The following is a 26292-nucleotide window of genomic DNA, read 5'->3' as shown; positions in this document are numbered from 1 at the left end:
AGGAGGGCATAGTGACTAGGGCTCAGCAATGAGAATCGGGCTCATGCCACCAAGCGGGACAATCACTTATTTTCCAATCACTTCACAGCCACCGAACCTCAATAAACACCCTGCCCCCTACATTTTATCACATTACCTGCTTCCAGAGAACCCACTTACGACTTGTATGAAGAATGTTTGGATTATAAGAAACACAACTTGAACCACCTGAAGCAAACATGGCGTTTTGTTAGGAGGATATCTGTGATATCTCACAGGAGAACCCCGCGATCAAGGCATGAATGGGCAGAGAAGAATGCATATCCGGACAAGAACCAGACTCGGACTCAGTCAGCACTGTCCCTTGCCTTTGCTTCCACAGTGGCTTAATTTTCCTCTCATTGCAGATTATAATTCTCCATGTGGTAGAAAACATAGCTACGATAAGCAATCACATTTATATATAAAGCTTCAGTTGCTAAAATTATACAGACAAGATGGTTCCAGCTTTCTAATGGGAAAGATAAAACATGCGATGATTATATCACAGTGACAAATACATATATAGGCTCATAAAGCATGGAGAGGCATTAATAAGAAACAAGGGAATTTCAGTGACAGATTTGCAAAAAGCATCTGAGAATGTAATTCCAAGGAACTGCAAGTAGTTCAAGGAGGCCAAAAAATAGTAAGAGGAGAGGTAAAGTATTCAGAAATTATGGATAGGCATGTATTTGTCTCATGGGGATATACCATATTTCACTTTCTTAAGTCCACAATTAGCTATTCAACATTTCTGCACAAGTGTAATCACAATTATATCTTAAAATAACTATGTATGAGTGTGAAAATAGACTAAAAAAGAATGAAAGCAAGGTGCAAGAAATATGCATACAGTTGCAAGGGTCATGGTTGAGTTAATCAACACTTAGGTCATGACTAGTTAATGAACATCTGAAAGCTTGGTACCATATTTTGTTTGTTTTTTGTAGCACTGTTCTGTATTTGTAAACCAACAAGCTCAGTGAAATTGACAAACTGGGTATATATTGCTGGGATAAGTGACATAACACATTACTGTGGTCCCAAGCATAGATATTAAATGACTACTGACCTACATTCTGCTTTTTAATACAGATAAATCTAGTATTGTGTGTTTATTGATCCTCAATAAACATCCTGCTCCCCAGATTTCATCACATTATCTGTCAGAAAATATCAGGAACATATGGATCCACGGAGATAACTGTCAGAAGAGTCACGGCACACAAAGGGAAGCTGAAGAGAAAGCACTACAACAGACAAGATTCATAGACTAGACTTCCAACAGGCCCATTCACTAAAAGGAAGGCAACAGAAGTTGTCCAATGTAGAATTGTCTCCAGGTCAGTGGAACAACCTAGGTAGTAAAAGAGGAATGATTAAGCCTGTTGCTCAATGGTTAGAGTGTCGGCTTTCAAACGGAGGGGTCTTGGGTCTGATTCCCAAAAAAGGGGACATATCTGGGTTGCAGGTTCAACCCTGACCCTGTTCAGGGAGAATGTGGGAAACAACTAATGGATGTATCTCCCTAACATAGATATTTCCCTATCTCTCCCCTCCCTCCTTCCACTTTCTTAAAAAAAAAGCAATGCAAAAAAATATCCTCAGATTAGGATTAATACACACACACAAAACAGGAATGATGCTTCCTATTTTGTCTCAACAATTCTATCTCAGTGTGATGTATTGTGCTCCACAAAACTGTAAGTAAGCCACTCTCAAACCGCCTTTCTGCTTAGTCCTGAGCAGGTAGCTCAGTTGGCTGGAGCGCCTTCCCGATAGGCCAAGGTCGCAGCTTTGATCTCTGCTAGGGGCATATACAAGCAACCAGTGAATGCATAAATAACAAACAACAAATTGGTTTTCCCCTTTTTCTTCCTCCTTCTAAAATCAATCAATAAAATTTTTTAAAAAACTAAGAAAATAAAAATACATCAATCTCTCTTTCCCTTCATCTCCAAAAACAAAAATTTTGGAAAATCAATTTTATAACATTTTCTGAAATACCTAAAATAGCAACTCACAGAATCCATGTTCCATCATAATAAATTAAAATGCAAGCTGTACTTAGTTTACAAAGCACTTTACATATATTTTATACATGGAGGCATCACAAAAAAAAATGATAATAAAGATTTTGTACAGCTCTACTATCACTTGGTTTGAATGCTGAGTAAAATGGTCACACACCTTCCTTTTGCTCACTCAGCATATCATGAGTCACTATGGAAATTCTGTGGTACTGCCTTTGAACACTTATAAACCGGGTTTTTTTTAATATAAACTGACTCAGACTCGGAGGACGCAGAAGACTTTATATAAAACGTTGGCTTCTGATACTGAAGTGAGGTCAGTAACAACAGACCCCTGTTATACACCAACAAACCATAGGGAAAAGAGATGTGGTTTTATTATTGTTGAGCAGTAAGGCATATTATGTTAATTAGTTACCATTTCTGTAGTATCAGCCAGACGGAAAAGCACTGGCATGTGGTATCTTGACAGACATCAGCGGCCCTACAAGGCATGTGCATCTCGTGCTCCTAATTACACTGTCATATGCAGTGACCACACAAAACACCTTATGTGACAAAAAAAAAAACCCATAAATACACTAAGAAATTCCTAATTTAGAATTTTCAATTATTCCGTTTTCTCATGTATCTTCATACTTCTGAGTGAAAACCTGTCAACCACTTAGAATTGGGGATTTTTGGTGCTCATGTCTATAAAAAGTATATGGCTTCCCTTTATAGCATTATTTCTAGGGGCACACATTGCCAATGTCTTTAAATTGTTAGGTTATCCACAATATGAATTCTCCAAAATACAATATGGTTACATTACTTGCTAAAGACTGTTCCATATTTCCTATTTTCACAAACTTCATTTCTTACAGCAATTTCTTACGTACACTGAGCTGTAATTTTTTGATGAAAAGATTACCTCAAATGCAACATTCGTTTACTCACTGGACTAGGATTTAACCCCAGTGGCAATGTTTCTAACAGGTAATGAAATTTACACTCTAGAAGGCTTTCTATTATTCATACTATTCCCCTTTGCTGTTCATTTTCTACTGTATTTTGTTTCACTATAATTTGAAAGGTTTTTAAAACACACTGCATTTCATAGGCTCATTCCACTCTATGACTTCTGATCTATAAAACTGTTAAATCTGCTGAAACTTTCCCTATATAACCTCAATTACAACTCCTACCTCCCCCCCCCCCCAAAGAGTACTCAAATATATAATGATATGTGAGCATTATCTGATTTACCATACTGCATTTCCTGAAGTACAGTAACGCCAGGTCTCTGTCAAAGACATAGATTAACTTCATGTCTATGATTTCTTTATGGTATGGGTTCGATGATGGTTAATGAGCTGTGCCTTCTGGGAGAAGGCTTTCCCACAGTCATGGCATGGATAAGGTTTCTCTCCGGTATGAATTCTCTGGTGATTAACCAGCTGTGACTTCTGAGAGAACGCCTTCCTACACTCAGTGCACCCGTAGGGTTTCTCCCCTGTGTGTGTCCTCTGATGTGGGATCAGGTGTGACTTCCGAGAGAAGGCTTTGCCGCATTCATTGCATTCAAACGGTTTCTCTCCTGTATGTATTCTGTGATGATTGAGGAGACTTGATTTCTCCCTGAAGGCTTTCTGACATTCACTGCACTCATACGGTTTTTCTCCTGTGTGAGTTCTCTGGTGTCTAATTAGCTCTGACTTCTCAAAGAAAGCTTTCTGACAAAGACTGCATTCATAGGGTTTCTCTCCTGTGTGAATTCTCTGGTGAGTATTAAGCTGTGATTTCTGGGCAAAGGCTTTTTCGCAGTCCCTGCATTCATAGGGCTTTTCTCCCGTGTGGGTTCTCCAATGAGTTGCAAGGCTTGACTTCTCTCCAAAGGCTTTCCCACATTCGGTGCATTCATAGGGTTTCTCCCCTGTGTGTGTCCTCTGATGTGATATGAGATGTGACTTCTGACAAAAGGCTTTCCCACAGTCACTGCACATGTAGGGTTTTTCTCCTGTATGAATTCTCTGGTGATTAGTGAGGCTTAATTTTTCACTGAAAGCTTTCCCGCATTCACTGCATTCATAGGGCTTTTCTCCCGTGTGAGTTCTCTGATGTCGAACCAGCTGGGATTTCCGGCTGAAGGCCCTCCCACATTTAACGCATACGAAGGGTTTCTCTCCCGTGTGTGTCATCTGATGTGATATCAGATGTGACTTCTGGGAGAAAGCTTTTCCACACTGAATGCACCCATGAGGTTTCTCTCCTGTGTGGGTTCTTTGATGATTAATGAGACTCGACCTCTCTCGGAATGCTTTCTGACATTCACTGCATTCATAGGGCTTCTCTCCGGTATGAACTGTCTGATGTCTAATGAGCTCTGATTTCTCAAAGAAGGCTTTTCTACAGTCACTACACCCATAGGGTTTCGTTCCTGTATGAATCCTGTGATGTGTAACGAGTTGTGCCTTTCTGCTAAAAGCTTTCCTACATTCTCTGCATTCAAAAGGTTTCTCTCCTGTATGAATTCTCTGATGATTAATAAGGTTGGACTTCTCACTAAAGGCCCTCCCACATTCCTGGCACACATAGGGTTTTTCTCCTGTGTGTGTTCTCCAATGTGCTATCAGATGTGACTTCCGGGAGAAGGCTTTCCCACACTCCCCACATTCATACGGTTTCTCTCCTGTATGTGTCCTCTGATGGGATGTGAGTTGTGACTTTTGGAAGAAGGCTTTCCCACACTGGCTACAATTATAAGGTTTCTCTCCTGTATGAGTTCTGTGATGTGTAATGAACTGTGACTTCTGCAGAAAGGTTTTGTCAGATTTACCACAGCCGATGGCTATCTCTCTCATATGTCTGCTCTGGTGCTTCATGAGACAGGATTTCTTACTGAAGCGTTTCCTACATTCACTGCATTCATAAAGTTTCTCCCCTAAACGATTTCTGTGATAGATGATAATCTGTGACTTCTTATAGTTAACATTATCATACTTATCACACTCATAGTGTTTTAACCAAGTATCAGTTTCCTCAGGCTTGGTATGGAGAAACAATTTATCAAATACATTTAAGTCATCTCGTTCTATTTTTCCAGAATCAGCTTTTGGAAGAAGTAAATCTAAATGACGTTTTAAAGTTAATCCATCTACATCACCTTCAGTGTTTGATTTCCTTAAAGGGACAAAGTTTATGCTCTGATTGAAATTGTTTCCAAATGCATCACATTCATAATCTTGTTTCGTATTTTTAGGCTTCCCTTGGTTATCCTGGTTCCACATCATGTGACTATTTACTTGAAAGTCTTGTTCTATAAAGAAAAATGACATTGGTTAGAACCCGACCAGCGTGGTTCAGCGTTTGAGCAGAGACTATGAACCAGGAGGTCACGGTTCAAGTGTGGGGCATGCAGAAGGCAGCCAACTGATGATTCTCTCTCATCACTGATGCTCCTATCTTTCTCTCTCTTCCTCTCAAATAAATAAAAACATATCTTTTTTAAAGGGAGGAAAAGAACAAACCCTTTGGGAGGAATAATGACTGTTCTCTAATACAGTTCGACTGAACAGAGTGGGCTCTCACTGGGTATTTCTCTGGGCATCAGACACACCCAAAATGAGGAAAGAGAGAAAAACTCTTAAATGTACAAAATAGAGGTTTCATCAACCAGAGGAGAAGGGAGGACATAAGGAGAGTAACATGCCGGAGGCAGAAAACCAAACAAAAAGTCAAAGACCAAGATGTGACAGATGAGAGATGACATCATGACCCTGGAACCATTTCACTTTAGCCAAAAGCAAGAAGCCACATGTAAAAAGAGCACGTACTCGATAGCTGGTGTCAAAGGTTTAGGGAATTTGAAAGGAGCACTCCACAGCACATGTCACAGATGCCACCCCCATAATCAGCTGAGATGGTACTTGTACCGTCTCCCATCTGCCTGGTTCTTATACACTCACCTGGAGAGTCTGAACTCGGACCTTCTCCATCTTCTATCCATGGTGCTTCTCCTCGTTCCAACTTGAAAATGACATCAGGTTTCATAAATTCATACCCTATTCAAGGGAAATCACAGAGGTTTTGGCCCTGAATGCTTGGGCTTTAAGGCCCCTGAGGAATGGGCACGGTTTGGCATCAGAATAGACTCAGTTAAGCTAACCATTTGTATATCAACAGAGTAAGTAATTCTCAAAGAAATGGTAATGGTCTCCCTGGTGGCTAAGAGGGTCTAAGAATCTTTGACTTACTTTTATGATTCCTGTCCAAAACCATTAAGCTATTCAGAGGCTTGAAGCCAGTGAGCCTGGGCTCAGTGAAATCCAGGCTTTCATTTCCCAGCTGTCAGTCCTTTAGAAAGTTACTTAACCTTCCTTTCTTCAATGTCCTCATTAGAAAAACAAAGGAGAATAATCATTCCTGTCCCACAGGGCTATCCTAACGATTACGGAGCGACAATGAACAGTATGTGGAACACAGTGAGTTGTCTACGTTAGGTGCTACCGGTACCACTGCGGCCGTTATTGAGTCTCAGAGGCTGCACAATGACGGGCTTCATTATTGAAGTCTTCATCCAAATACTTTCCCTGGGGTCACGGTCCAAGGAACTTTGGACTTCTATATTTAGATCCAAAATCATTAGCAATTTCAGAAGTCCTACAACTCTCGGCAACGAAAAAAGCAAAAGCCAAGTATTGGGCACCATGAGGTCCCCTGGGAATCTTCCTTACCCAGTGCCACCAGGCTGCTGTAGTTCTCCAACATGACATCCTTGTATAAGTCCTTCTGACAGGGGTCCAGCAGCTGCCACTCCTTCTGGGTGAAGTCCACAGATAAATGTTCAAATGAGATTGACTCCTGTAAAAGCACAATCCTGGTGAAACTGAGTCAGTTACCACTCCATGATGCAGAAAAGAAGTATTGGAGCTCGAGAACATAATTCTTAGCCTAGCAAGTCCTAGACAATGCCTACTGTGCCCCTACCTTTGTATCATATTGTGAGATAAAATGCCATTATTAATTCTTCCATCCTTCTGTTTATGTAACACACAAGAATCGGACCACACAACTTTAAATCTTCTGAACCAATAAAATACCTAACCTCAAATTTGCTACCAGAAGAGGTGCTGGCAAAATAAAAACAATAAAACTTGTCATATTCTGTCACATTAAAATCTATTGTTTTATCTTGTTTGAGTGACTCATTTACCCTTGATGATTTTAAAACATATGCATTGGGCATGTGAAACGTATTGGTCCCCTGAGTTAAAATCTTAATAAACACAAAAAAGGCTTTACCAGTTAACTCTGTAAACATTTAATGCAGTAATGATTCCGATTTTACTAAACTCATACAGCATATTAAAGCAAGAATTTAACCCTAAACTTTTTGATACCAGTATAATCTTGGTAACAAGACCCAATAAGGATACTGCAAGAAAGCAAAAGCAAAAGCCAACCCACACAAAAACACTTATGAAAATCCTAAACATATTACCAAACTATATTGAGCAATATATAAAGAACAAAATAGCCGAACCGGTTTGGCTCAGTGGATAGAGCGTCGGCCTGCGGACTGAAGGGTCCCGGGTTCGATTCCGGTCAAGGGCATGTACCCTGGTTGCGGGCACATCCCCAGTGGGGGGCGTGCAGGAGGCAGCTGATCGATCTCTCTCATCGATGTTTCTAACTCTCTATCCCTCTCCCTTCTTCTCTGTGGAAAATCAATAAAATATATTTAAAAAAAAACAAAATATATTAAGACCAAGTTGGTTTACCATTTTTAAAAAAGTCAATGATATCAACTACCTTAGTAGAGTAAGAAAAAAATATATGATCACCTCAAGAGATGCAAAGTATATCTGAAAATGGAAGCATGCAAATCACAGGAACTGCAAATATAGATACACCTAACACAGAGTTTTTAAAAGCACATTTAAATTTTTCAAAAAGAAGGTCTAGATTTCATAAGGAATAAATAGTATGAAAATGAATAAACAGATTAAATAAACAAAATTAATATACCAAAACTTGAAAAATAATTAACATTTATTTGTTATAAAAAGTCTTGACAGCCCTAATCAGTTTGGCTCAATGGATAGAGTGTCGGCCTGTGGACTGAAGAATCCAGGGTTCAATTCCGGTCAAGGGCACAGGCCCGGGTTGTGGGCTGGATCCCCAGTGGGGGGGGTGCAGGAGGCAGCCGATCAGTGATTCTCTCTCATCATTGATGTTTCTATCTCTCTCCCCCTCTCCCTTCCTCTCCGAAATCAATTTAAAAATTTTTGAAAATAAATAAATAAATACATTTTATGTTACTATTTTATCTTAATTGCAGGTGGGGTTGGGGGGGGATATACAAACAGCCTTGATATCTCTTGCCAAGCTAGAAAGCAGTAATCCAGTCAATAAAGAAAAAAATGATAGAAGCGGGATGTTATCGTTTCGCAACGCCTAATAAAATGCTCCATCTAGGCCAGCGGTTCTCAACCCGTGGGTCGCGATCATCGGAAAACACATATAGCATATCAGATATTTACATTATGATTCACAACAGTAGCAAAATTACCGTTATGAAGTAGCAATGAAAATAATTTTATGGTTGGGGGTCACCACAACATGAGAGCTGTATTAAAGGGTATTAGGAAGGTTGAGAACCACTGTCTTAGATGGAATTACTGGGACAAACCAAGATTTAAAAGAAGTATGATAAACAAAAATATCATTTTGATGCATAAAAACACGTACACTTTCACTTTCCTCACTGTAACTGCAATGATGTCACAAACAAACAGGTAAGTGAAAGGAGCAAACACAAAGTGAAAGGACAGGGATGAGTCTGCGCCCGCACACAAAACCAGACTACAGGGTTTCAGGATGAATACTCAGAAAGACACTGTACAGAAAGCAGGAAAACGGCTATGAAATCGGGTCCTGGCTCCCTCTGAGGGGAGAAGTCTGACGGACAGGGCATCACGAGGCTGTCCTTGGTCAGAGGGGAGTGTGACTCGGAGCGAGGTCACAGGTCTTCTGTCAGGAGGGAGACGTTATGACCTGAATGGGAATTTCATGTGTATTCAACTCATCATTCATTAAACTGTACTTTTTACCTTTTGTTTACTTTTCTGCATATTTTTTCTTTTAATTTTATTCTGCATGTGTTTCTGCTTCACAATTAAAGAGGTAAATAAATAATTATAGTCACACTCTGTGGAAAATTGTGAAAAATGGCCACAAGACACGTGTGTTTATTACAATGTTTCTCTTGAGGACATTACCCACTATATCATTTATTAAAAGACTTCATCAACGAGTGAGCATGTAAATATTTACTTTATATGAAGAATTAATTTGCTTTTCTCTTTGGACAATACAACTCACATAGATGTTCATATTTATTTAGTACATCTGCCCCAGACACTGAGAACCAACAGTGCAGCTCATATTCAGTAATTATGGCCTATAACAATGAAAACCTTAAGAGTATCACAAGGGCCTATAGTTAATGTATTACTGCTCCAATTTTGTTCCAGTCCAGATTTTTCTTCTGAAGCTATTTTCCCCTCATTCCTTAACTATTTCTCTTTTTCTTTTTCACTGGAAAACTTACATACTTCCAATCTCCTGGAAAAATAACCAGGAATAAACAATCCACTCACCTGTGACGCGGTCATTTTCTGTTCCCCGTGTGAGGTGATTAGCAAGTCCGAGCTCTTTCTATGCTGCGTTTCCTCTGCTTGTGCCCCAGAGCTCTGGTGTGAGGTCGTGCTGGGTCTCGGACGCTGGGAATGGGTTCTTGGCTCCAGGAACTCCTTTCTTATCTTGCAAGGGGAGGCTCATGTGTGAGAAACCAGGATCTACGGACTTAGGGACAAATGCACTTCAACTGGGATAGTCACACTGCACCTCAAATGTTCTCTTGCTACGAACTAGGAATTCATGACCATCTAAGGCCAGAGGGTGTTTCCTATACAACTGAAACAGGGTTACTGGGCAGGAGTGGGACTGGTGGGAAAGAACGGCAGAAGTCTATGTCTCCGCAGACAGACGAAGTAATATCAGAGCCCTGGCTGGTGTTTCCCTGTGGTTAGAGCATCGGCCCATACACGGAAGGGTCGAGGGTTCGAATTCCAGTCCAGGGCAAGTGCCTGGGTAGGGTAGCAGGTTCGAACCCCGGCCCAGTGGGGGCATATGTGGGAAGTAACCAACTGGTGTGCCTCTTTCACATCAATCTCTCTCTCTCTCTCTCTGTCTCTCTCCCTCCCTCCCTCCTTCCCTCCCTCCCACTCTCAAAAATCAATGCAAAAAATGTATCCTTGAGTAAAAAATATATGCCAGAAATAAAGTAAGTCTGAGATCCATTCCATGTTCACTGTGGAAAGTGAAGTGTAAGTCACTTTAAGAGGAGCTGTGGCCCGGGCCCGAGTTGTAGCTCAGTCAGTTGGACCGTCATCCCATATACCAGGTCGTGGTGGGTTCAATTCCCGGTCAGGGCACATGCCCAGGTTGCAGGTTTGATCCCTGGTTGTGGCGTGTACCGAGGCAACCGATTGATGTTTCTGTCCTGCATTGATGCTCCTTTCTCTCTCCCCTCTTCTTTTAAAAAAAAATCAATAAAAAGTTTAAAAAGAAAAAAAAAATCCACAAATTTTAAAAAGAAGCTTTAAGAGATGCTGTGAAGATACTCTATTTTAGGCAGATAGAATCTTCGAAAGCTTATTGCAGAGAATATACTGAACTGAAAATTTCAGGTGAACAGGGCGTGATAAGCCATCAGTATGGTAGTTGGAAAATATTTCTGATGCAATTTAGGTTTGCTACTCAGAACAATGAAAACTCACCCTTATTTTACTTTAATTTAAAAAATGTTTTGGGCCATAGCTGGTTTTTCTCAGTGGTTAGGACGTCGGCCTATGGACCGAAGGGTCCCAGGTTTGATTCTGGTCAAGGGCACATGTCCAGGATGTGGGCTCGACCCCCAGAAAGGAGCATGCAGGAGGCAGCTGACCAATGATTCTCTCTCATCACTGATGTTTCCATCTCTCCCCCTCTCTGAAATCAATTTAAAAAAAATGTTTTTGGAAGTTGGCCCTTGTGGGAGACGTTCCCCCTGAATTCTTCTATTTGGCTCTCACACGTCCCCTCAGCAAGTGGAGACCTAAGCCCGGCATTGTTGGGTTTTGTTTTGTTTTTACCTGGGCAGTTTCCCGGATAACATGACAGCTCTCAGTGGCAGCTCTCACATTTATCTTCAGAAGGAAGCGGCCGCCTTCACCATCATCCTGCAGTTCCACCCGGCACCAAGGTCTGAAGGAATTTCAGAGGAAAGGCACAGAATCAGTAAAGTTAACATTTACACTTACACGTCAGTACTGCCTTTTTCACTGCACTCAGCACACAGGTTCATCAACGTGCCCAACGTCAATGACATGCCTAGGAAGTGGCCGGTCTGGGCCCTTGGTCCCCTGCATCCACCCGAGAGCAGTGACCACAGCAACACAGCGACAGTGGAGGGAGGACCAAGGCCCAGAGTCCCTGCTTATGTTCCTCGTGTGGGTGCGACACAGTCCATCCAGAAAAGACAGCAAGGGGCAGAATAAGCAAAAAAAGACAGAGAGCTGCTCTCTTTTTTCCTGAGGACACGCCCGACTCTCCTCTCTCATCCCTCAAGGCACAAATCGCTCTCCTTTCTCGAAGTTTTAAGGGCCCTTCTGTTACTTCTGTAACTTTCTATAAACTTTCCCTTACTAAAATAAAATAAAATAGCCCAGTTGAAAACCCCCCAGGTTAATTTAAACTTACCACTTGGGTCAAAATATTCCAAGTTACGAAAAGACATTCATGATATAGTGTAATGGTTTTAAGCAGCATATACAGCAGAGTCCCAATTTTGTGTTTTTAAAGGAAATATAAGTAAGAAGTACTAAAAACATATACACACTAATGGCTAAAAGAAATGGACCAAAATATTAGCAGTAACTATCTCCTGTTGAAGGAATAATGATTTTCATTTGAAACTGTTTACCAAGATGCTCAAAACTGACTACGGTGGACACATTTTAAATTTACAATAAAGTATAAATTTTTTTAACGTTAGTCCTTAAACCAAAAAATAAACAAGAGACGAGCAGAGCAGTTTCAGTTTAGCATTACATGATTGAAACAAAGCAAGCAGCAAATACTTAGAAAGTATGTTTTAATGACAGCAAAAAGCATGGAAACTCGGGGGGGGGGGGGCATTTCTTTCCACTCCCTCATTTTCATAGGAAAACCGTTAGACCCAGAAATCGTCAGTGGAGAGTTAAGGACTTCAGGCCAATGATGACGTTCCTGCCACACCAGCAGCTGTCACAAGTGTGTGTGTGTGTGTGTGTGTGTGTGTGTGTGTGTGTGTGTGTGTGTGTGTGTTTTCGGGGAATGTGATTAATGTCAAGCTGAGCTGGGTGAGGTCAGGTTGGAGGGGGATAGCAATGGGTGAGGTCAGGTTGGAGGGGGATAGCAATGGAGTCACCCTTAGCACGGGACTACCCCTGGGTATCCGGGCACTCGCACCATCAGCTCTTTCTGTTGGGCCATAGAGCCCAGCCCTTCCTTCAACAGGACCGGACCTGGGCTCCCGGCCCAACTCGTCCAGGGATGCCACGTGCGGGAGGCGCCAATTTAAAAAATCGGCCTGAAAGTCCAAAAGAGATAAGAACCCGGGGGGCAAGGGGTGAAGCCTCGGGAGACAGGGCCCTTCTCTCCCGCACTCGGAGCCCCGCCAGGACACCTCCGAGAGCCTGCGACCTGTGCGCGCAGGCCCGGACCTGACCCCGGCACCCCGCCATCCGGCCAGGCCGCGCGGTCCGGCCGCACCCCACTGGACACCCCGGACTCACTGCCGGCATAAGCGCCACGCCTACCGGCCTCCAAGACTGCAGCCCAGCGACCCCCAGATCTCCCACCCGGGGCTCCCCCACCCCGGGACCCCACACGCCCCAGCCGCCAACCCAAGGACCGAACCCGCAACAACGCCAACACGGACTCCCCAAGTCTCTGACCTCGGACACGCCGGCCCCGGAACCACGTGACCCGATCGCCGCACCCAGGCTGGCCGCACCCCCAGCCCCGGGCCAGCACAGCGCCTCCAGCCCGTGGGCCTCGGTGCAACCTCCGCGCATCCGCGGGATCGGGACCGGCTGCAGCCGGGAGGGTGTTCGCGCGCACTCGCCTCTCACGCGGCGCCGAAGGACAAAGAAAAGGGGCGCTACCTGCAAGCGTCGGTGGCCATGGGAACGCGCGTGCACGTACCCGAGAAGAAGGCACCTTCGGACTACATTTCCCAGAAGGCCCTGCGGCCCGGCGTCCTAGCAGCGCTGGTTGCCTGGAGACGCGGAAGGGCGGCGAGCTCCGGGAGTACGCTTTCGGGAGGGACTTAAAGGCTAGGATTTTAAAAGATTAGGAATTGAAACCGAAAAGTAGGTTTCTTATAAAAGACAATTGGCTTAAGCATTCCACTGAGGGAAACGGAATTAAAAAAAAATTGTGGAAAGCAGAGAGGAGTTAATCAGTGGGAAAAGGTAAAGCCGATCCTTCATTCCAATGCTGTGGCGGAAAGTGGTAAATATATTAGTAACTATTCCCATAAAGAGAGAAAGGGTAGGAGGAAGAAAGCATAAATAACCAGACACAGCAAACTGAATGAGAATCCTCTCGGTGCTAATAAATTTGAAAAACTTTAATGGCGCAAATAGATATATCAAATTTGACCCAATAAATGAGAAAAACTAATCATGGATGCAAACGAAGACAATTTCAGAGATTCTCTGTCGAAAAGCATCAGTCATGGAACCCTGACGTGTAGCTCGGTTAGAGTGTGGTCCTTATTCGCCAAGGTTTCTCTCCCTTTCTCTCCCTAAAAATAAATTTTATAAGTAAATAAAAATACAGAGAAAAGAAGGAAAAGCATCAGTCATTGAGTTTCTGGTGAATTCTTTCAGACATCCAGGAGAGAATTATTATATTTAAATAGTTCCTGAGGAATTAGGAGGAACCTTTTTTATATTTATCAAATAGCATAGGACACCAAAATCAACAAATGTAATGATTTAAAAAGGAAGCATAGACAAAACTTAATTACTACTATCCACGCAAAAATACTGAGAAATTATTAACAGAAGAAGCTGGCAATACCTTACAAAAATATGCTATAGCCAAGTGGGTTCTATCCTAGAAACACAAAGATGACCTGGCTACCCATTAATATTACCTTATCAATAAGTCAAAGGAAAAATTTAATCACTTCAATAAGATTAAAATAAAAATTTTAATTTAAATGTGCATTCCAGCCCAGCCAGTGTTGTTCAGTAGATGAGCATCTGAGCATATCTTTCAATTTTTCTTTTCAGTTCCTTTATGAACTTTAATAGCATCTTAACATTTTATTAATAAATTCTCAGTTTATGCAATTTTTTAAAATATTTATTCCTGGATCTGATTTTAAATTCAACATTACATAAGACGTATTATTCTTGTTTTATCATGCCTGTTGATATTATGGTCAGTTTTTCCCCCTCCCCTTCTGTATTTTCTTATTGGCTGTTGTGCTATGAACTGATTGTGTACCTCCAAAATTCATATATTGAAATTCTAACCACCAGGGTGGCTCTATTTGAAGATGGGGCATTTAAGAAAATGAGGGTTGCATGTGGTCATAAGGTTGGGGCCCTGATCCCTTAAGATTGTTGTCCTTATAAGAAGGGAAACCAGGGTGCTCTCTCTAGACACACACCCCAGGAAAGGCCATGTGAAGACAGGAGAAGGTGGCTGTCTGCAGGCCGGGAAGAGAGCTTTCACCAGAAACTGGCCCTGCTGACATCTGGGTCTTGGACTTCTAGCCTCCAGAACTGTGAGAAAATAAGTTAATTTCTGTGTTTAAGGCAAGCAGTGTGTGGTATTTTGTTACAGCAGCCAGAGAAGACTAAGACAGATGGCGTATAGGAAAATATTGATTTGTACCTAGCAACATTGCTAAAATCGCTTTTCAGATCTTGCCTCTAATAACAATAATTCTTGCCCTAGCTGCTGTGGCTCAGTGGATAGAGCATTGGCCTGCAGACTGAAGAGTCCTGGGTTCGATTGTGTTCAAGAGTACATGCCTGGGTTTCCGACTCGATCCCCAGTAGGGGGCGTGCAGGAGACAGCCAATCAATGATTCTCTCTCATCATTGATGTTTCTGTATCGCTCTCCCTTCCTCTATGAAATAAAAATATTCTTTAAAAAATAAAATAAAGTAGCAATAATTCTCTTTCTTTCTAGTCCAGTGATGGCGAACCTATGACACTCATTTTTTTGGTTGATTTTTCTTTGTTAAATGGCATTTAAATATATAAAATAAATATCAAAAATATGTCTTTGTTTTATTATGGTTGCAAATATCAAAAAATTTCTATATGTGACACGGCACCAGAGTTAAGTTAGGGTTTTTCAAAATGCTGACACGCCGAGCTCAAAAGGTTCGCCATCACTGTTCTAGTCCATATAATTGTTCATCTTTATTTTTTTTGTCCTCTTGCATTGAATAGGATGCCAGTTCAATGCTTAACAGTATGAGAAATAGAATCAGTAGGTCCTGACTTTAATTATGTTTCTAAAGTTTTACTTTAATTATATTTGCTATGGGGTTGGCAGGGTTTTTTTATTATACTAAAATGAAGTTACCTTTCATTTTGAGTTTGTTAAGAATTTTGTCAAGAAGAATTGCTGAAATGTATTGAATATTTTCCTTAAGCTATCTGGGTAATAATGTTTTTTATATTAACCTATTTATACATTAACTGGTTAATATGATTATTGGCCTTAAAAATAAAAGTTATTTTGCCAGCAAAAATGGGTTAATTCAGGACAAGCACGCTATAGCAAAAGCCATAGGCAAGTTCAACAAACAAAAGAAAGGAATGCTATTTTATGGAGAAAAAGGAAGAAGTTGGGAGGAGTAGTTTTGAACAAAAGTTCATTGGGGAAAAGCAAGAGTTCAGGAGGAGGGTGGCTTCATTGGCTGGGCTGCAGGGGTGTTCGGTTTCTCGATTTCTTGTAGGAGATGCAATATACATCTTTTCTGTTGGGGCCTGTAATTGGCGATTCTTTGCCTCTGATGATTTCTTATGTTGGGATCTATAACTGGCAATTCTTCCTGTAAATGACATCAAGTAGTACTGTGTGAGAGCTCCCCCTCTGGCCTCCTGACTCCATTTTATTGAATATTCCCTTTACTAATTTTCACAAGATGAATATATTAATAAACTCTAACATTGAGTTATTTTAGACATATTATATATTTATAAGGTTGAACAATATAAATTTGTCCTTTGGGTTTGAGTCAAGTTGAAGAAAGTAACATACATGCAGTACTATTTATCTAATACAAAGAACTTATTCAAATTCCATCAATTGTCCTGATAATGTCCCAGAAACAAAATTTGGGGTTGGTATCCAATGTCAAATATCTTTAGGTACATTACACTGGAGCAGACTTTGTCTCGTGATCTCAACATTTTTTTTTTTTTAAAGTGTGTCCCATTTTCATGCTGAATGGATCTCAACTTGTGTTTGTTAGATATTTCCTCACAATTTAGATTCCAATTTTTCAGTTTTGGCAGGAATACTACAGAGGTGATATTGTACTCTCAGAGATCATATCAAGAATTTCATATTATGATGTTTGTACCAGTAATGACAATATTAATTGTGATAGCTTAAGGTGATAAATGCCATATTTGTCTTTTGTAAAGTTATTATTTTTCCAATTGTAATTAATAAATATTCTGTGGGCAGATGTGTTGAGACTAATGAAATATTCTCTCATAAAACTTTCACCCACCTAGTTTTATCAATATGGATATATGGATTCTTATTCTTTGGGTTATAACCTGTTATGATTTATTTGGATGCTCTAATATCCCAGATTTGGCTAATTTTCTACTGGTTGCAGTTTCCTTTTCATAAGACCCCAGTATTCAATTTTAAGGCTTATTCTATGGCCAGAAGTATCCATCTCATCTCCTGTCCATATTTCCTCATAAATTTAAAGTTCTATGGAAATAGCTCCTCAGAGTTCCCAGAATCTTATCAAGGGCCACAAACTTTTTGGTGTACGCAAACAATAACACCATTTCATATTATGGGATAAAAAGTTTCCATCTTGGATTGTAAACAAGAATATGAAAGAGTTTCTCATTTTAGGAAAAAATCTAAACCACATACCCCACTTTTCTCTACCATTCTGTTATCTATACACTACTCTGGAGCAACAATTTATCAATTAAAGCCCTACAGTTATAAGAAAGATAAACTCATTCTCCTTAACTTTAACTGAAAAAATATTTTTTTATTAAAAAGATACGAGGAAGCACCCATAAAGCCAGAAAACCAGGTTCAAAAAGGGACAGTATTCAGAGTTAGTCTAGGATAACAATACAGCAGGAACCTTTTATCTGAATAGAATTCTGGGAGAAGAACATAGGCGTTCCCACATTTCCTTTATGGTTCATGTGAGATTGAATTAAATTAAAAATCCTGGAAAAGAGGCTACTGTTACCCAACAATGGGCATAATGCCTCCCTGTCACTAGTGGAAAAGACACCACAAGGAGGCACACACAGAAGTACTTCTGCAGAGAAAACTACAAGGGGAATGGACACTGAGCTGCTAAAATATACTCGATGTTCATTACAATGCATTCTCTTCAGCAGCCCTGTGATCATTGCCAGACCCACTGATGTAGACTCCTGAATAAGCGGATTCATTTGGAATGAGAACCGTACCTTTCCATTTATTAAAAGCCACATTATATTAGCTATATTGCTAAGAAATAGAGACAATACTGATAGTTATTTAACATGAAGAATACTGGGGGATGTTATTCCACAAACTATTAAGTATAACAAGTTACATTGAAAAATAAAAGAACAAAATTTTTAAAAATGCTGTTGAGGCCCTGGCCAGCGTGGGTGCTGGTTGGGCGTTGTCTTGTGCACTGAAAGGTTGCTGGCACATGCCCGCGTTGTGGGCTCAATCCCTGCTAAGGAACATGCAGGAGGCAGCTGATCAATGTCTTTCTCTCTCCCTTCATCTTTCTAAAAGTCAATAAAAATAGTTTTAAAAATGCTATTCAGTGCTGTTCATGAAAGTCACCCTAAATATTCCTTAACCTACAGAATATGACCCTTATCTTTACATTTTATTTACATATTAAAATAAAAACCTTTATACTCCACCATGTAAAAGTCTACCATTTATAATCATTTTCTTCACTCTAAAACATAGCTTCAAATTTGGAATGTGACTCTCCATTTAACACATTTTCTATGAGAAAATGCTTTCCCAATTTAATAAATTTATAAAGTGTTCTCAATATGAATTCTTAAAATTACATCTTCATAATGCCAGCACATTTTATATAGTTCCTGCTCAATTTCTTCAGTTATTCTCATCCATCAAGTTTGTATATGACTTATTTCTAAAATCTTTTGCACAGTCATTACAAATATGATTGGTTTCTCTCCTATATGACTTATTTGATATGAGTGAATTTTTAGGACTGCCTGCTTATATACTGTCTATATTATCATCTGAAGTCTCCTAAGGACCAAGTTTATTAGAATGTTTCTAACATCTGCTTCATTCTAATTTCACTTGTGAGTTTTTCTATGTATACGGAGCCCTGAATTCCAACAGAAGGATTTCCCGCACTCAGAGCATTTCCATGGTTTCTCTCCTGTATGAACTCTTTGATGCTCACTGAGAGATGACTTCTGAGTGAAGGCTTTCCCACACTCACTGCATTTGAAAGGCTTCTCTCCTGAGTGAGTTTTCTGGTGTATCTGGAGTGATGCCTTCCTAGGATAGGCTTTCTCACATTCACTGCATTCATAGGGCTTCTCTGTTGAGTGAGTTCTTTGATGTATAATGAGCTGTGACTTCCCACAAAAGGCTCTCTCACAGAAACTACATTCATAGGGCCTCTCTCCTGTGTGTGTTCTCCTGTGAATAACGAGGTATGATTTGCTGCTGAAAGCCTTCCCACAGTCACTGCATCCATAGGGTTTCTCTCCTGCATGAGCTCTCAGATGTGCAGTGAGTTGTTCCTTCCTCCCGAAGGCCTTCCCACACTCACTGCATTGATAAGGATTATTTCCTGTGTGAATTCCCTGATGGACAGTGAGCTGTGTCTTCGTATTGAAGGCTTTCCCACAATCACTGCATTGATAGGGTTTCTCCCCTGTATGTGTTCTGATGTGAACGAGGAGGTATGACTTACTCCTAAAGGCTTTCCCACATTCGTTGCATTTATGGGGTTTCACTCCTGTGTGAGTTCTCTGGTGTACAACAAATGGTGACTTCAAACTAAAGGCTTTCCCACATTCACTGCATTCATAGGGTTTCACTCCTGTATGACTTCTCTGGTGTAAAATAAGCTGTGACTTCCAGCTATAGGCTTTCCCACAGTCACTGCAACCATAAGGTTTCCCTCCTGTGTGGATTTCCTGATGGACAATGAGCTGTGACCTGAAAGAGAAGACTTTGCCACATTCACTGCATGAGTAGGGTTTTTCTCCTGTATGAACTCTCTGGTGAGCGTTAAGGTTTGACTTGGCACTGAAGGCTCTTTCACACTTAGTACATTCATAAGGTCTCTCCCCTGTATGAATTCTGAGATGAACAATGAGCTGGGATTTACAACGAAAAGCTTTCCCACATTCACCGCATACACAGTTTTTTTCTGTACTGTGAGCTCTTTGATGCTTAAGAAAATATGACCGTTCATATCCATGAAACTTATCAGGATTCTTTCTTAGATAGTTTCTGGTTAAACCTGACTTTTGTGTCAAACTTTTTTTCCCAAGTGTGTTAAACTTATGGAGTCTTTGTCTTGAAGAAGCCTGGGTTTTGCTCAGATGAAGTTTTCCAAATGTGTTACAAGCATAGTTTCTCTCAACACTTTCAAGCTCATCTTGATTCTTCTGGTACCATTCTTTCCAATCTTCTAGAAAGAAAAATATTTTTAAATCATAACATGAACTTAATATAGAATGAAAGTCTTAGAACTGCCATGTAGTGAGTCTTTTCCTCTGGTTCTGGCCTCTGACACTGCTTCAAAGAAATACTGGCCAAGTGCACCTGCGCCAGAGATCTAAGCATGGGGGTGAAGGGAACCGAATCAAACCAAACCAAGTCCCATTGTGGAAATGGGCAGCAAATTAGCAGTGACAAAGGGGATGACAAAGGGGAGGTAATTGGAACACTGGTCCTGATATCATCAAGCTTCGGAATTAAGCTACTGTGGAGCTATTGCCCTATGGCAGACAACTTGTCATTTGAGACTATAAATCCTTATTGTTTACTTTGGTTGAACCAGAGGTTTAAGATACTTGTTTATATTCTCAGACTACTGATAGGATGCTTATGCACATAAATCTAGCAGCAACAGCTAAGGGGAATATTCGAGTTCTCAAATACAGCTAAGAGGTTGAGTTATCCAAGTATGAGAGAATACAGATCTAGGCAGCCAAGGAGGCTCAGAGGTTGAGCATCGACATATGAACCAGTTGGTCACAGTTGGATTCCCAGTCAGGGTATTTGCCCAGGTTGCAGGCTCGATCCCCAATCAGGCAGAAGGCAGCTGATCAATGATTCTTTCTCATCATTAATGTTTCCATATCTCTCTCCCTCTCCATTCCTCTAATCTGGGTGACAACTGAGAAGACAGGAGACAGTAAAGATGTTCCAAAGGTTTAAATGCCAACAGAAACAAAAGCAGTACCTAGGTTAGCAACAGAGACCAGGGTGCCCAAGGGGAGCCCCAGAGCAAGGATACAAGACTAAAAGTGCAAGAACAATAATCATAACAACAGGAAAACTGAGGGAGAACAGTGATTTCAGAAGAAATTACTTCCCACTTCCGACACTGAGAATGAAGAGTGGAAAGTACAGGGGAGCGCTCTTGCAAGCACATCAGACCTGGGAACAGATTACAGAAGAAAAAGAAGATGAAAAGATCAATTTTGATGTTATAACACTGATAGAGAAAATAGCTTAACATTTCAGAATGGAAGAGCCTTTCAATAGTTATAGGAGTAAACAGCCAAATTTGGAAAATAAACCCCTTTGGATAACTCAAAAGGAAAAGGGGGCCATGGGATTATTATTAAGGCGATCAAATCAGTTAAAAATACAGTGGAGACCAGGTTAGGCTTCAGAATTCTAAGAAAAGTGCCTGCCAGGCAGGAGTGGCTCAGTTGGAGTGTTGTCATGAGCACAGAAAGGTTGCTGGTTCAATTCTCAGTCAGGGCATGTATGGAAGGCAATTGATCAATGTTTTTCTCTCACATTGATGTTTTCTCTCTCTCTTTCTCTCCCTTACTCTAAGTATGTCCTCAAGTGAGAATTTAAAGAGAAAAGAAAAAAAGTGCCCAAAAAAGAAACAGTTAGAACTTCAAAGTGATCAGTGAGAAGAGAGAAGAAGGCAATAAAATCTCCAAAGACAGTCAGGGCAAGAGAAGGAAGTAAAAGACTGTGGGGAAACTCTAAGGGATTCAACTGTGACCGCAAAGGAGAAAAAACATGTTAGGAAAGTGGAGGCATGAGTGACACCAAGTGAGAGGCCTGGAAGCCTGAGATGGTCCATGACCATGGGAAGGAAGGCAGAGAAAGAAGGTGCCAGAAGGAAAGAAACGAACCCAGAAAACAATATTTGAGCAGAGTGTACAAAAGGAGGGCACGTTTACCTCGCAGAGCCAGGGGTCTGAAGCCCAAACATGGGCAGAATGACAACCATTTCCTTACCTGAGGAACTAGCAGGACCCCCGACCCCGCCGCCCCATGGTTTAGGGACTTTAGACAAAAGTGTCTACACCCAGTGCTGCCTGAGTGGCACCCTGTGTGCTCCCACACCTCCTGTCTTCCTGGCTCCCACTCACCCACCTGGACAGCTCTGATGACAAAGTTTGGCATTTCCTATCCATGGCTCTTCTCCTTGCTCCAACTTGAAGATTAAATCAGGTTTGGTACCATGATACCCTGTTAATGGAAAATCACAAAGGATGTGGGCTAAACTGCTAGGGATTGAGACATCAGGAGCTACAACATGACACTGCTCATTTGTACTTGGGAAAGTTTACAATTAGGAGGTGACAGCCAAACAGGGATGAACACATGACCTCTAAAGTTCATGCCATAATCGTCAAGTACTTCAGAGGCCCCAGGGTAAATCAACAAAGGAAAAGGGATGGCAACTCATGACTCAGAGTCTATTAACAGAGAAGCTGTACTTACCTATAGACACCAGGTTGCGGTAGTTTTCCAGTGTCACATCCCTGTACAGGTACTTCTGCGCAGAATCCAGTAACTGCCATTCTTCCCAGGTGAAGTCCATAACTATATCCTTGAATGACAATGATTCCTGTAATAACACATACCCCACTGAATCAGATGCAGTCACCCTAGGTGACGTAGGAGTAACAGTTTTACACACAGTTCATAGTTAAATACATAAATGTTACGATAAATATGGCACTTTACCTTGAAAAAGACCTGATGTCCGGGTGTCAAAGGGGCTGCAGCTTATTGAAAAGTGGTGGAGCCCTAGCTGGTTTGGCTCAGTGGATAGAGCCTTGGACTGCGGACTGAAGGGTCCCAGGTTCGATTCCCGTCAAGGACACTTGCCGGGGTTGTGGGCTCAATCCCCAGTTGAGGGCGTGCAGGAGGCAGCCGGTCCATGATTCTCTCTCATCATTGATATTTCTATCTCTCTCTCCCCCTCCTTTCCTCTTAGAATCTATCAATTTTTAAAAAATATTTATAAAAAAAGTGGTGGAAAGAAGTTGTCTAAAATCAGAAAGCTCCCATTGTTGGCTAAGATATCCACGATGTTGAAACAAATTCACATTTTAAATCACACATGAGCCCTAGCCAGTGTTGCTGAGTGGACTGAGCATCATCCTGTGATGAAAAGGTGACCAGTTTGGTTCCCAGTCAGGGTTTCTGTGCAGGAGGCAGCCGATCCATGTATGTATATCTATATATCTCTCTCTCTCTCCAATTAAAAAAAATTAAATAAAAAAATAAAGCTAACATGATGGCAGAACTGACTGTATTTACAAATTTATTCCCATGAATTTGAAAACTGAGAAGGAATGGAAAAATTTCCGGAAAAATAAAACTAACCGAAATTGGCCCAGAAATAATTAGGAAAGCCAGACCAACTAGTCAGTGCTCACACAACAAACTGAAATAGTACCAAAGATGTAGCAACTCCAAAAGGTAATGGTCTCAGACTATATTTACAAGTCAGTCCTATCACTGACGCAAGGAACAGCAACTCCCCTCACATCTGACATGATGCGGAGCCAGGAAATGATGGGTACAGCGCAGCATGGTACAAATCTGCATAATCCCACAGACAATGCCAGGCAAGAACAGCACAAACTGTAATCTAATCTCATTCATTATTAACTCCGGTCAATATTCCTAGAGAAAAATACTAGGGAAGTAAAAGGAATCCTATACATACACACATAGTAAACTGAGACAAGGAAGTTTATCTAAAAAAATTAGAGGACAGGCCACTGTATTAAGTACTCTTTTCTCAAATTACAGGGAGGAAAACAAACACCTCCAAACTTTCTTGTCTTTTGCGCGCACTGCAGTCCTCCAGAGCCCTCCTTCCCTGTCCCTGCTCCGAGTTCTCCCCCAGATCCTTCCCGGGGCTCTGCTCCGTCACATCGGGGCTAACGCGATCGCAGGCGCCTCTCATCTGTTTATTTCCAGTTAAGAATTCCCACCGAGCTACAGACCGACTCCAGGCAGAGCCTATTAACACCCACAAACCACACGGTGCCGGGATGCGTCTCCCAACAGGGCTCCCCGGCGGGAACACCCTCGGCGCTGCCCTGGCCGGGTCTGGTCCGTGGGGTTGGGCAAGTTTGAGAGCATCATCTCCCGGCTCCACGTCAGGTCAGCCACGGCTGGAGTCGCCCCTCGTGCTCACTCCGTCGGTCCAGGCGGCCCACGCACCCTCCCTCCCTCAAAACCTGCTTTGCACCCCAAATCCCCCCCCCCCATTAGCCTGCCTCTATGCCCGATTACCTCCCGCCCCCCGCACCCAGACCACCGCTCCTCGGAAACAAGAACCCTGCATAACCGAGCTCTGCACCGCCAGCCCCAGCCCCGGGACCCTCACTGCCCTCGGAGGTCAGGGTCCGCAACCTGCAATAAGTGTAACTGCGGAAGGCGAGGCCCGGACACAAATGCCAGAAGACAACGGTTCCGGAGGTCCAGAGCCGGGCGGGGCGGGTCTGGGGCAGCCCGTGAGCCCAGGCCCTGGAGGGGGCCGTGCAGGGATGACCGTGTCCGCGCCCAGCGCCGTCAGCTCTGAAAAGAAGAAAGTCCCGACTCACCCCACACGCAGCTGCCCGGGTCTTGGCCATCCCGCGCGGTTCCGTGCAGGCTGCGGGGGAGGCACCGAACCGTCGGGGCCTCGCTGCTGCTTCCACCCGCGCCCCCCGCCAGGAGGGACCTCGCGCCCCCACAGAGCGAGGTTCCGGGGCTGAGTCCCCAGCGGGGAGGCGACCTCCGAGCCTGGACAGAGGAACCGGAGAGGTGAGTTCGTACCGTTCCGCGGCCCTCACGCGGGAGGAGAGGCCGGGCTGGATCCGTCCACGACGGGACCGACCGTGGAGGGCTCCGCTGGACCAGAGCCTGGTCAGCAATGGCCGGATCCGCGGCCACAGACACTCAGAACGCCCCCCGCCCGCTGGAGAACGCTGACAACAAGCCTGAGGCAGCACCGCCGGCGCCCCTACCGGCTACCGCCGCGGGGCGGCGCACGCGGAAGTACGTCATGCGTCCCAGAGCCGGGCGGGACAGGCCGGGAAGAAAACTACATCTCCCAGAACCCTCTGCGGAGCGTCCAACTAACTGGACCGGCTTCCCGAAGGCGGGAAGGGACAGAGGTTTGGAACCTAACGGGAAAGGCAGGCAGCGGGCGGGCCTCCGCGAGAGTCCGGGCCATCAGTCCAGGGCAGTCCTGCGCCCCAGCTTCCGCACAGACACGCAGCCCCGGCAGAAGGCTGGCATCGCTGGAGCGGCAGGCGTGCTCAGGTCTGGATGTCAAAGCAAGATAGAGTTAGAGCACAGGGCATAGCAGAGAGGCACTGTGAGGCTGCAAGCTGCAGTTCCCAGGGTTACAAAACAGTTCTGATGATCGGCGCACCAAGCAATACAGTTACCAACTTCATAAAGGAGAAAGTACAGTAGGCGGAGAGAGAAATAGAGTTTCACCCATAATAGGAGATGTTAACATACTTCTCTCGGTCCGACACAGATCAAGCGACCCACTCTCATAACAATGCAATGAAACTATAATAGTATACTTTTAACGGGGCTTTCTGTCCGAAAATATTTTTTAAAAAGCTTTCTACTCAACAATGAATGGAAATACAGACAAAATGTAAACAACACTATGTAAGAATTTATGGGAGAAACTTAAAGCAGTGTTGACAAGAAATTTCATAATGTTGAGTAATTATAATAGTAAAAAAACCAAATTAAATGTATTTACTTCTCAAAAAGTCATTAAAGAACAACAGAGTAAGCCAGAGCAAAGAGAATTTAAAAATAAAAGCAGACAACTAGGCAAAATTAGCAAGAACAGAAAAGATTCAAATAATACCATGAATCCACTCAAAGCAATTGACAGAGAACACTACTAAAAGACTTAAAAATGCATAATTATTATGTATACATGCAACATTCTCCAGGATAAATCCTATGGTGGACCACAGTAAATTTAAAAGGATTGAAATCATACCTTTTCTTACAACAGTGACATAAGAAACCAATCCCAGAAAAAATGTATTAAGTCTCCAGATTTTTTGAAATTAAAAAACACACTTTTAAGTAAGCCCCTAAACTCAAAGAAGAAATCACCAGGGAGATTAGAAAATACTTTGAATTGAATTAAAATGAAAATGCGTATGTAAGAGATCATACACTCTTTGTCTTTCTCTGCCTGACTCATTTCACTTAGCATAATGTCTCATTCTCCCTTTTTTTGGATAAAAATTTATAGTATTTAAAATTTTATTTTTAAAACCTGAATTTATCAAGGTAAGCTTTTCTTATTTTAATTCCTGCTTTTATATTCATTGTTTTCTCTTTCCATAATTGCATTTAATTTCTCCCTAAATTCCTCATTTTGTTTATTTTCATTCCTTT

At 42.2% G+C, this 26292-nt stretch overlaps 1 protein-coding gene across 5 annotated transcripts; it reads right to left on the bottom strand.

Moving 5' to 3' along the window:
- Positions 1 to 208: 208 nt before the first annotated feature.
- Positions 209 to 25432, bottom strand: LOC132222022 (zinc finger protein 26). 5 transcript variants are annotated; one of them, XM_059676784.1, is made up of 7 exons: positions 13079 to 13274; positions 11234 to 11345; positions 9698 to 9902; positions 6770 to 6896; positions 6002 to 6097; positions 5200 to 5352; positions 209 to 1378 (listed from the first exon to the last, which is right to left on the bottom strand). In XM_059676784.1, the coding sequence occupies exons 3-7, from the start codon at positions 9710 to 9712 to the stop codon at positions 1272 to 1274; spliced, it is 498 nt and encodes a 165-aa protein (XP_059532767.1). In that variant the 5' UTR covers positions 9713 to 9902; positions 11234 to 11345; positions 13079 to 13274; the 3' UTR covers positions 209 to 1271. The 5 variants fall into 5 exon arrangements, with proteins under 5 accessions (XP_059532767.1, XP_059532763.1, XP_059532762.1 ...); XM_059676780.1 differs by lacking the exon at positions 13079 to 13274 and adding an exon at positions 13289 to 13343 and having other exon boundaries at positions 209 to 5352; XM_059676779.1 differs by having other exon boundaries at positions 209 to 5352.
- Between the last annotated feature and the right edge of the window lie 860 nt (positions 25433 to 26292).

Source organism: Myotis daubentonii, chromosome 19 (assembly GCF_963259705.1).
Source record: "Myotis daubentonii chromosome 19, mMyoDau2.1, whole genome shotgun sequence".
In the NCBI taxonomy this organism is placed as follows: Eukaryota; Metazoa; Chordata; class Mammalia; order Chiroptera; family Vespertilionidae; genus Myotis; species Myotis daubentonii.
Note: the sequence above shows the minus strand (reverse complement) of the source record. Positions and strands in the feature narration are given on the sequence as shown.